Source organism: Mustela lutreola, chromosome 6 (genome assembly GCF_030435805.1).
Source record: "Mustela lutreola isolate mMusLut2 chromosome 6, mMusLut2.pri, whole genome shotgun sequence".
Classification (NCBI taxonomy): Eukaryota; Metazoa; Chordata; class Mammalia; order Carnivora; family Mustelidae; genus Mustela; species Mustela lutreola.
The window spans coordinates 18,786,276-18,798,598 of NC_081295.1; the positions used below are offsets into that span (position 1 = coordinate 18,786,276).

At 43.7% G+C, this 12,323-nt stretch overlaps 1 protein-coding gene across 1 annotated transcript; it reads right to left on the minus strand.

Moving 5' to 3' along the window:
• Positions 1 to 5,015: 5,015 nt before the first annotated feature.
• On the minus strand, positions 5,016 to 10,786 carry MARCKS (myristoylated alanine rich protein kinase C substrate). The gene is made up of 2 exons (XM_059176809.1): positions 10,198 to 10,786; positions 5,016 to 8,348 (listed from the first exon to the last, which is right to left on the minus strand). The coding sequence occupies exons 1-2, from the start codon at positions 10,297 to 10,299 to the stop codon at positions 7,449 to 7,451; spliced, it is 1,002 nt and encodes a 333-aa protein (XP_059032792.1). The 5' UTR covers positions 10,300 to 10,786; the 3' UTR covers positions 5,016 to 7,448.
• Between the last annotated feature and the right edge of the window lie 1,537 nt (positions 10,787 to 12,323).

Genomic DNA, 12,323 nt, shown 5'->3' on the forward strand with positions numbered 1-12,323 from the left:
TAACATTATTGTTCAGAAGAAACTCTGGTATTTGCATATTTTTGGTTTGTTTTAAATAAATTCATCTTGGAAACTCTGATGTTTCACTTCTAGATTGCATAGAATTTTAAGTTTAGAAGCTATATACCAATAAAGTAAAAAAAAAAAGTTAAAATTCTCATTTAAAATTTTTCAAAATTCTTAGCAATAACTTATGCTTTTTAAAGATTTTATTTTTTAAAATTTATTTATTTGTCAGAGAGAGAGCACAACCAGGGAGAGCAGCGGGCATAGAGAGAAGCAGGCTCCCTCCTGAGCAAGGAGCCCAACTTGGGACTGGATCCCAGGATCCTGGGATCAAGACCTGAGTCCAAGGCAGACACTTAATGGACTGAGCCATCCAGGTATCCCAATAATTTATGCTTTTTAAAATATCAGGAAGCATATGAGAAAAGGAAAATAAGACATTCTTTGTACTATTGTAATCCAATTCATGAACTAGTTAGCACACTAAAGACAGAAGAAAATGACCCTTGTGAGATAATGCATTTTTCTAGTTAATAATTAATATTTTGTAATATGAACTGACCAAGTCTACAGGCTCCTTTTTCTTTACCATTTCAGTAAGTGTCTTCAAATCTATTAAAATATTATCTGTCCTGGATGATCTATTGCCTCATCCAATGCTTGCCAATTTTTCAAAAACATTAAAATAAGTAGCTCTAGCTGGTAGTTTGCTTAGAAAAGCGTTAATTCCTTATGTTCACTTAAATTCAATGTCTTCAAACTTCTTCACAAAAGCTGTTAATTAATCCTGCCATGGGAGCCTCTGTGCTATACAATGAGTATAATTTTTCTTTAAAAATTACCAATTTCACTGACACATACCCCAGGATAGAAGTTTTAGTATTTCGCTGGTGAAATTAGTAATGCCTGTTCACCAGTATGTTCTCTTTAGTGCACGGCTTGATTGAGTGCCAGCATGGAAGTCTGCATGACTGGTAATTTCTGAGTCTTCTCAAACTCATACATTTCCAGACATTTTTTCTTACTACATGGGTAAGGTGCTGTGTTGAGATTTTGATGACATTTAAATATGATTATACAGCAGTAATTAGAGGATAAGAAAAAAATTGCAATGCCTCCCATTTCTTTGAAATTGTATAAACAGACGGCTTCTCGGCATGAAACCCCAACTAAAATTTGGGTTGTGCCAACACTTAAATGCATAAGCCCATTTCATTTGAGTAAACTAAATATTAAGTTTCATCCATCTTTTAGCACATTCTCAAGTAGCATCTTAATAAAATTAAACTTAATTTATTTATTGAATTCTAGAACTTTAAAGCATAATCTACCACAAGCCAATCTGAGCCTCATTTATATTACTTACGTTAAATAAGTTTAAATCTATGAACATATTACGCTACTAGTCAAATACCATCATTGGTCACCTCTAATCAACTCATTATTCTGAAAATTAATAAATAAAGGGAAAGAATTAAACCAATTTTCTGCCTTTCTATTAAGAAAGGACAACCAAATGGTTGATGAAGGAAACTTTCTCTTTATAGAAATAACTGAACAAATAAATAAAAAGGATTGACAATTAGAAAAACACCATTTGGCAATTCTATATTAGTTAATGGATTTAAGAAAAATCAATGGCTTTAAACTTTACAAAAAGAGAAATGACTGAACATTGTGTGCTTCCTGATAGAAATACAACATCACCTGTGATATAGTCCTTTGAATCTGAATCAACTTCTAGATCTATTATTCAATTTACAGAAAATACTAGAAATATAGGACAGACAAAGTAATGTGTTACATGACACATGAGGTGCAATTAGCAAAATCCATACTCTGGACACTTAAAAAACAAATAACTCAGTTTCATGTACAAATAAATTGCAAGGGAAAACAGAGATGGATAAATTCAGACATAACATCATACAGTGCTTTTAGACTTTTTTTAAACTATTTGTGTCCCGGAATCGTTCCTATCAACTCACTAATAATTAAGATAGCAATATAATCTACCTTTCTAATTTTTTTTTTAAAGATTTTATTTATTTGTTTGACAGAGATCACAAGTAGGCTGAGAGGCAGGCAGAGAGAGAGAGAGAGGCAGAAGCAGGCTCTCCACTGAGCAGAGAGCCCGATGCGGGGCTCGATCCCAGGACCCTGGGATCATGACTTGAGCCAAAGGCAGAGGCTTTAACCCACTGAGCCACCCAGGCGTCCCTCTACCTTTCTAATTTTTAAGCTATAATTTCTAAGGTAACAATAACAACAATAATAAAATTCTCAAGCTAGAAAGCAGTTTCTTTTCCATTGAGAGAAGAGCAAAAGCAAGCCTGTAAAATCCTTTACATTCTCAGGTAAAGACAATCTTCCCATTCTTACCAAGGGTCCTCTATTAGTTTCCTGCAGCTGCCATAACAAAGTACCACAAACGGGGTGGTTAAAACAACAGATATTTCTTTTCTCTGAATTCTGGAGGCTGAAAATCCAAAATCAAGGTGCTGATAGGTTTGGGGTCTTCTGAGGCCTCTCTCTTTGGCTTGCAGATAGCTACTTTCTCATCACGGCTTCACATGATCTCTTCTCTCCCTGCGTGTGAACCCCTGGTATCTCTCAGTGTGGACAATCGAAGGACACTAGTCATGTTGGATTACCCTAACCCTTTATTTGAATTTAATTTGAATTTAATACAGTCACATTCTAAAGTCCTGGGAGTTCATGCTTCAACATGAATGGGGGAGGGAGAGGACACACAGTTCAATCTGTAACAAGGCCATTCAGAATCTCACCATATTTACTGATAACTCCAATGCCATTATTAACTGTTTGAAATGGTTTGAAATTTAGAAAAACACTTTAATGTGGGCTCAAAAGCTGAAGCTCATGAAATTAATCACATAAGCTACACTTTGCAAAGTCTATACCCAACATTCCTCTTCGCTCCTTGACTCTCAGATTTTGTTTTTTCAGACCTGTGCACTCCAGTGCGGTAGCCCCATGTGACCAGAGAGCACTTGAAATGCTCCAAACTGAGGTTATGTTCTCAGTATAAAATACAGACTTGTTAAGAAAAAAAAAAAAAAAAATCTCAGTAAGTTTCATAATGATTGCATATTGAAGATTTTGGATAATTAATTTCATGTTTGTTCTTACTTTTCAAAATGATTACTAAAAAAGTTTAAAATTACCTGTGTCTTTCATTATATTTCTATTGGATGGTGATTTCCAAAACATGGGTTTATGATTTGACTTAAGCCTTGCTTTGAGAGCTTTCTTGCATTTCGAATTTAGAACTCTCCCCAACAATCCCTTTCCTTTTCTCACCCCTCAAAGGTATAGAATTATAGCATGATATCTAGTCCTTAACTTAATTTCAAACCTAAGGAACAGTGTCCCACTTGTTAGGAAGACAACTGGTAAGGCTAAATTAATGAATTCAGTCAAAATGTGTTGTGTTGAAATCCTACGGGACAAGTAGTCCTGTTGTCTTTCAGCTTTCTCAGAAATTAGAGAAGTTGTAATTAACAGCAATTGACAAAGGTATTTATTTTTCACTTACCAGTAGTATTTAAAGTCTTATGTTCTAATTTTATCAAAAAACTAGAAGAAGGATTATTAGGATTCCTAGAAATTTTGCAGTAATTATTTTATGTATTTACAACTGTTAGATCTTATGATGGAGTAGTTTGTTTTGCTTTAAAGTTGCTGTTGAAGGGCACTTGTCTGGGTCAGTCCATAAAGCTTGTGACTCTTGATCTTGGGGTTGCAAGTTCCAGCCCCGGTTGGCTAAAGATTACTTAAAAACAAATGAAGTTGCTGTTAGGCAGTGGAGAGGAAATGTAGATAGAAGTATTGCAGGGATCAGTAATTTATCACTCTTTCCAGGTACATAAAATCTAGTTAACATTCATATCTTTTTAAGGTATTTATTTCCCATTTTAAAAATAGCACTGTTGGATGTAATTTAAAGGAGTGCTGGAACTTGACTCCCCAGCAAGGACTGGAATCTTTACAGATTGAAAGCATGTTAAAATTCATGTTTGCTACACCCTATTCTAAGCACTTTCATGACTGGCAAGTGGAAAGAGAAAAAAAATGCTCAATATAGCAGTGAATGATTGAAAGAAAAATAAAAGCAAACAACCCTGATACTAAACCATTTTTAAAATTTTCAAAGCAAACTTAGTTATGTTAAATAAACTACATCCCCTTTCCAAAGTATATGAATGCAAAAAGGACCCTTTCCCCAAATGTTTAATTGCAAAATTTTATTGTTTATATACATGAGAGGGAAATGTAGATACACTGCATTGTTTCTTAAACATATTATCAAGCCCTAACATTAAAATGTTTAGCTGACTTGTTAACATAGAACTCACCTTCAGTGGATATATTTATATATCCTAAGTATAATGTTAAGCATACCTTCCAAATCCCTTAAGCTGAGTAATAGTTATACTTACCATCAACACTTAAGATTTTAAGTTTTTCCTCTAAAATTTGCATTTTAAAATTAAATTTGTAAAAAATCCTGTTTTAGCAAGCTTGATTATATCAATTGGAAAAACTTTATTTTACAAGCAATAGTAATTGAATCAAATGATAATTATAATCCAGAGGAAGTATTTTATAACCATAGCAAATGCCATTATACATACTGCCAATACAGATTTAATAGACAATACTGAACTGTACAAGAGTTATTTATTTTTCCTTAATCTCAAAGCTATTGTTAGTAATACAAAAAGCCATATTAACATTTTTCCATTAGAAAACAATGTGATGTACAAAACTTTGGATGAAAAGATATATGTCAAATTTCATTTAAGCACTTGGTGGAAAATCCACCACTCCATCAATACCACCCAAAGTGTTTTAGGCAATTAAAATCAAAATAATGCATCTTAATTCCAGCTGTTAAAAAAACAAGCCTAGCAATATAGTTGGCTACACAGTATTTTTGACTACTCACGAGTTAATTTTTAAAATCCATTTTTTTTTTGGGGGGGGGGGGGAGTCCTCCCACACAGTAGGCCCTATACTCGGCCAAGCAGGTATTTGAGCAAAAAGTTGGTGAGGTTGGAAAGACCCCATAAAGCAGTCCTTTGGTTACCAGATCTTACTCTTAATTTTCAAACATCCTTCAAGATCAATACTCCCTAACTAAAAGTACATTCTTTTCCAAATGCTATTTTTATTAGTGGAGAGGGTATTTGGTAAGGAGAGGACATGAACTATTATTTATGATCCATTATTCCAATTAATAGCACATGTCAAAAGCTAATTTATTTTTCTAAGGAGTTTTAAGATTTGGTGCTTGTTACAAATGTGGTTCACTGACTCACCGTGAACCCTACAAGGCATACCGCTTAAAAACAGCAAACAGGTGTGTGTATTTACCTTTGCATTTAAGGAAGTAATGGTATTTGATACACACCTTTATCTTCAAATTCATTTCAGGATCCAGTGAAGAAAAAAAAATAAATCCAGTTAGGGGTGGTAAGAGCAAAGGTGAAAACTAGTAAGGATTATTACTATATAAGAAAGTATTATTCTCTATCTTTTCCTTTGAGTAACAAGATACTAACACACTACTTTCATTTAAAAAAAAACTGCAACTACTGAATTGAGGCAAGTACTGGAGGCCCATAAACTGACAGTGTTGCCCATTCGTCACCATTACTTCTTTACATAAACCTGTTTCCTAAGGTATAACACATAATCTAAGCAATATTTGGAAATTAGCCAAGCACTAAGCAATTACAACGGCAGGTAATACACCATCAGTTTTTGAAACACATTTGTCCAGTTTTGTGGCCCATCTGCAGTTTGGATTAAATAGACTCTCACTCAAGTTTCTGGACTTGCATGACAAAAAAATGTATTTTATGAAATTTTCACAGGACATTTAAAAAGTCGTCGGGTCATACCACTTTTATATTAAGTGATTCATTCTGACATGCTACATAATTATGATAAAAATAATTGTTGACTTTTTAAATGAAAACTCAAGGTCAATGCAAGTAAATGGTAACAGACATGGAATGTCTCAAGATCTTCCTGTATGTAATCTGACACTGCCGATTATGAATTTTCAGTTTGGAAACTTCAGATTAAAAACCACAAGAAAATTTACTCTTGATGGCATGCAAGATGTTCCTCAAAATTACCCTCACGACCTAGAAGTCTCAGCATTTTATCAGAACATAAATAAACACAACAGATTTGTACATTTTATTCACATTTATTTTTCGCTTTTAGTGTGCTCACAGAAAATTAGAACACCTTAAGCAGGAGTTTAATAGCAATTTTTGTAAGCAAAGTTACATTCCATCTCTAAGTCAAATTGGTCAAAGCTTCTCCAGTATTTACAAAACATGATAGACAAGATGCTACACAAAACCATTGCATCTGAAGATTTTTTCCTTTATTCTCAAAGACGACTGGAAAAGAAAGCATTGTCTGCTGTAATCAAAAACATACCACAGTATAAACAGTAACCATTCCACTTATCACAGCTTGGTTGAGTTTAAAATTTGTGTTTAAAAGGTCCAAGATGACTGCAGTTTTACAAAAATGGGCAGGGTGGAAAGTTGCGAACTTCATGTGCTTCTGGATATCAAGATTTGTTTTTATACAATAGTCACAGTTAAAAACACCCTGCTGGTAATACATAATTACACTTTATTAAGGTCATAAACCAGCAATAAACAATAAAGCCTATACAACTTGTAGTTCTACTTAATCACTGACTGGTACAGCTAACATGAGATAAGTGAAAAGTTCCTATGGTTTAAATGAACTCCTAAGACTATGATCTTTTTTAAAATCTGGGTATTGGTGTTTTTTTTTTTTTCTCTCTTTCCTTCTTAATCAAGACTTGTAGTGTTGTAAACCTGCCTCACAAAATACATCGTAATAACTTTTCTTTAAAAAAAAAAACAAAAACAAAAACTAAGCCTTTACACCATCGTTTCTAGTGGTACATTATTCTTGGCAATGTTACGCACCACTTCGATTTCCCCATCGTGGCCCCTATCACTTCATTTGATATCCCTTTTGACACACCCATCTCCTTCATATATGGGCATGTCCATAGATTGACAAAGAAAAGTTTACATTTTCGAGTAAAGATGCAAAGTATGCAAAAAACATTAATACTGATGCAAAAAATAAAAACAAAAGAGAAACAAGGCAGAGGAAGGTGTTTAAGCTCTCCTCGACCTGTTGGAATGGTGGTAACAGAATGATTTGAGATGGGATCTGTGGGGAAGGAGGGGGAACAAAATTTGCTGCTTTAAAAAAAAAGGAAAATAAAAAAAAGACATCTTTAAAATCAATCCCTGGTTGTAGACAAGTTCTCCAAAACCAGTACCTGGCACCACTCCAACAAACAAACGGGGGGAGAAAAGTTCTTCGATTATCTCAAAAATCGGGCCCTTTTACTCTGCCGCCTCCGCCGGGGGGGCTTCCGGACTGCACTCGGGCTGGGCCTCCTGTGAGGGGGCTGCGCAGGCTGACGAGGCTGACGCGGGCGCCGCCTCTTCCGCGGGCGCCGCCTCCTGCTCGGGGGGCGCACCGGGCCCGGCGGCTGAGGGCGCCTCGCAGGCGGCGGCGCTGGCCCCGGCCTCCTCCACCTTCTCCTCGGCCTTGCTGGGCTCCTCGGGGGCCTTGGCCTCCTCGCTGGCGGGCGGCTTCTCGGGCGCGACGGCGGCCTCCTCGGGCTTGGCCTCCTGCGGGTCGCCTCCCGCCGCCACCTCCTCACCCGCCGCGGCTTCCTCGCCCGGCGCCGCCGCCTGCTCCCCGGACGCCGCGCCCGCCTCTGCGGCGGCTGCAGCGGCGCCCCCGGCGGCCTCGTCCTTGCCGCCTTCGGCCGAGGCGCCGGCTGCGCCCTCGGCCTCCCCGCCCTCTCCCGCTTCCTTCTTGTTCTTCTTGAAGGAGAAGCCGCTCAGCTTGAAAGACTTCTTGAAGGAAAAGCGCTTCTTTTTTTTTTTCGGGGTCTCGTTGCTGGGCGAGGGCGTGGCCCCGTCCTCGGCCTTGGGCGAAGACGTCGAGGAGGCGGCCGACGCGGCCTCCCCCTCCGCGGCCGAGGGCGAGCCGGGCTCGGCGGCCTCGCCCTCCGCGGGCGCCTCCTTCTCCGCGGGGCTGGCCCCGGCCTCGGGGGCGGCGGCGGCCGGCTCCTCCTTCTCGGCCGCGGCGGGCGACGCCGCCCCGCTCCCGGCGGCCGCGGGCTCCTCCTTGTCAGCGGCCGGGGCGCTGCCGTTGGCCTGCAGCTCCTCCTTGGCGCCCGGCTCGGCGGCCGCGGGAGAGGCGTCGCCGTTTACCTTCACGTGGCCATTTTCCTGCGGGGCAGAGAAGGCGGGAGTATCACTGAAGCGGCCCGGGCGCCGCCATTGCCGCCCCCACCCCCGGGCCGGGGGGGGGGACCAGTTACCCCGCCTGAGCCCCCGTGGCTTTGGGAGTCCCTCCATCCCCTGACGGGGCGGGGGGGGGGGGGACCGGGGCTGCCTGCCTAGACAGGAGCTCTCCGAAGAAACGGAGCAGTGCAGTTGGGGCCGCCCCAAAGAGCCAGCAATTGCGTCGACCACTCAACAAATGCCCTTCGGATTTAGAAGTGCCGAGGCCCGGACTGGAAAGCAAGGGATAACCCATTCGTGCCTCCACCTCCCGGGTCTGCAAAAAGAGAGCCACGTAACACACGATACACACCAAGACGGCCTTTGGGAGAAGGCACAGAGCCAGAGCCCTACACAGCCCTCTTTTCCCTAAACCGTGAGAGGCTCTGCAAGACACCGAGAACTCCCAGGGGCATCCCAGCGCTCCAGCCACAAGCGCCACGGCTGCGCGCGCCAAGACCCTGCGCCCCCCCCACCCCCGCCAAGGGCTTGGGGTCGCCAGGGGGCGCTGCGCCTCCACCGCGCGGAGCCGGGCGCGGGCGGGCCGGCGGAGGGGCGGGGCCGCGGGGCCACCCCGCCCTGCCCAGCCCGGCCCTGCCCGCCGGCCGAGGCGCCCCCGAGCCCGGAGCGCTCAGCCCCGAGTCCACAAACAAAGCTCAGGTGGCTTCCAGGCGTTCTGGTCCGAGCAAAACCAACAAGGCTGGGGGAAACCCTTTAATTCCTAGGTCTTGCCTCGGCTTCCACGCCCACCTTCGCCAGCGATTCTGTGAAGCCAGGGCGCGCCACGGCGGCTCATTTTGCATTTTTAACGGGTTCAGAGTCTCTTGGCAGAGCTCGCCTTCCCCATTAGGTTAGAGTAGGCGAAGCTACACGGCCTCTACTCTAGGAAAAGAGGCGTGGTGGGTACCCAGTGTTTGCGAAGCAGCCACCCACGGCCGACCTCTCGCGCCCACCCAACCGTGGCCATCTGCCTGGGTCCGGGCAGCTCTGGGGCGGCCCCCCGCAGTGGTCCAGGCGCCGCCACGCACACGAACAATCCCGACCGAAATACACGAATTGCCTCTTACTGACCATCTGGACAGGTTCTCTCCAAGGACCCACCGAGTCTTCCCACCCCAGGGACACCATGTAAAAGTCGGATGGGTGTGTAATGGCACAGACAGCGGACGAATAGAGATTTACAACAGTGGGAAAGCCCCACGGAAAGATACCGAAACCTTTCAGCCCAGCTCCAGCGGCCAGCTACCTTTCCAAGAACCCGGGGCACGCCGCCTCAGCATACAATAAGACAGCCTTTCTTCCCCTCCTTGCCTTTCTCCACCACCATTCCCGTTCTCCCCCATCCTGGCCCCCCCCATCCCACCAGCTCAGAAATGTTGAAAGCGACCCAGTCTCGACAACAAACACGAGAGCCACCCAAACACCTTTGTGCCCACCAAACACAAATGCAACCTGACTGGGGGGGGGGGGGGGTTAGCACCTAGCTAGTCACGTTCTGCCAAGCTCCAAACACGCCATTTTAGACAATTTATCACTTCTTGCCTCTCGTCTACACAAGAATTTGCCAGGATTCTCCGAGAACCACTCCTCTGGGGTGGAGGAGAAGACCCCCCCGGCCACCTCCTATGAGAAATGGACAATTTAGGCTATCGCCTTCCATTCAACTTTCAGACTGGAATCTGGCCACGCACCTCTCTCCGCCGAACGCGCCTAGGGCGCGACCGGGAGGGGAGGAGAAGCGTCGGGACTGGAGAAAGACACCAACGAGATGACCACAAACACAGGTAGAATTTACCTGCCCATTCGCTTTGGAAGGCGACGAGGCCACGGCCGCCTCCCCGGGCCTCTCCGCGGTGGCTTCTCCCTTCGCAGCGGTCTTGGAGAACTGGGCACCCATACTGGCTTCTTCAACAAAGAAACTCAACAGATCCAAGGGGGGAACAAAGAGCCTCCGGTTGGTGTAACGACGGGGCGAGCGGCAGCAGCGGCGGCGGCGGCAGCAGCGGCGGCGGCGGCAGCAGCACACACACACCGGAGGGAGGGGGGAGTGGGGGTGGTGAAGAGGACAGAACAGAACCGATTAAATACACTCCGGATAAAAAATTTAAGTCGAAGAGATAAAAAAGCAGCAGCGCAGGAGGGAGGGAAAAAAGGAGGAAAAGTCGAGCACAAAAAAAGGAGCCCAAGTGTAGTTTAAAAAAAAAAAGAAGTAATAAAAAAATCCCAGATTTGTAGCCGCACTGTAGACAAGAGGAAAATGGAGAAATCTCCCTGGTTGCTAATAAGATGCGGGGTCCAACGCCCAAGTGCACAGATGAATGGGCTCGCGGGCGCTGACGCGGCCCCCGCGCGCGCCGGCCAATCCGCTCACCGCACACAAAGCAGGGGGCGGAGCCTGCGCGCCCGGCGAACAATGGAGCCGCGCTTTGCAAATGGTTTGAAAATCAGCCTCAGACCGAGAATTAATGTCCTCCAAATAAATAAATCAATTAAAAAATACATGCCTCTCGCCTTCCTCTGCTGGAAAATAATAATGCATCACTTGATTGGCTTGCTTTGTTTGGAATTAATTAACGCGGGAGGGGGGTACTTGTGGATGGGGGCGGAGAAAGCGTTAACTTGACTCGCTTTGACTCTTGTCGGTCTATATCCGTGTCTGTCTCTCTCCACTCGCTCCCCTCCCCCATCTTCCCTGTGTGTTTATGTGTATGTGTGTGTATGCGAGTGTTAAAGACAATGGTTGGTATTTGTATGCAGCATGTTTTCTTTCTCCGTGTTCCATAATGGTTTCACAGATACTCCACAGGGTTTGTTTTTTTAACGGTTGCAAATGTTAAATCGCTCCAAATTGAAAGGTATTTAAACCACGAAGATCGAATTTCATCAAACCACATCTCGAGTTAGAATTAGGTCTGTAGGCCAGATGTGGAAAATGCAAAAGCGGCAAGGAGCCTAAGCCACAGTCCCTACCCTATCCCACACTGGCATGAAATAAAATATTTCGATACTGGCCTGCGACGTTCATCGAATTCCTCCCACCGCCGACTATTCCCAATGAGTGATTCCCCCCACCCCACAATATAAAGCGAGGGCCACGTACAAAAAAATCACAACAGTTTGCATTTTATCACTATAAGAAATGACAATGTTCCTCTATGGTGAAACGAGACACAGCCTCTGAGTATACGAATCCATATGTACGGTTAGGATGCAATTCGCGTAGATATGAATCGTTTTCCAGCCTATTGCCAGGATCGGATGGACTCTTTCCGAACATGTGTAAGTATGCATGCAACCGAGTGTGCTCCTGGAAGGGAGGGAGGCAGCGGCGATGAAATTTTAAACAACCGGATTGACGACCACAGTTCTAAGGAGAAACTGCATGTTGAGAAACAGCAAGAAGATCCTCTGAACGCTCCAAGTCTAGCTGGGGTTGGAGAAAAAGCTTCCATAGGGGGACACAGAGTACCTCCATCTCACCCCTTGCCACGGGAGTACCAGACGTTATTTGTGTGTGAAAGGCAAGGCACTGATTTAAAGAAGGGGAGGAGGCGGTAAAAAAAAAAAAAAAAAAAAAAAAAAAAAAAAAAATCAAGGATACAGCCTAATAAACATTCTCCTACCGCCTACATTTTTACTCCCAAAGTTTTCTCTCGTTCCACATTAGACCCTTTTCTCGTTTACATTTAGTAATCTTGAAATGAATAATCTTTTCGCTTATGGACGTGAGAAGCAGTCGAGAGAACGGTTCATTTCTCCTGGTGTTGGCTCTGAATTCTCAAGCAGTTTTATTTTCTGCTTATTGCAGGGAAATGGGTCACACTTTGAGTGAAAAAGATGGTTGGTTCAAGCCAGTAACTCTTTGTTCAAGTATTGCTTTGCAAATCACCAAGCCGTACATCGTTACACGAAGCTTCGTCT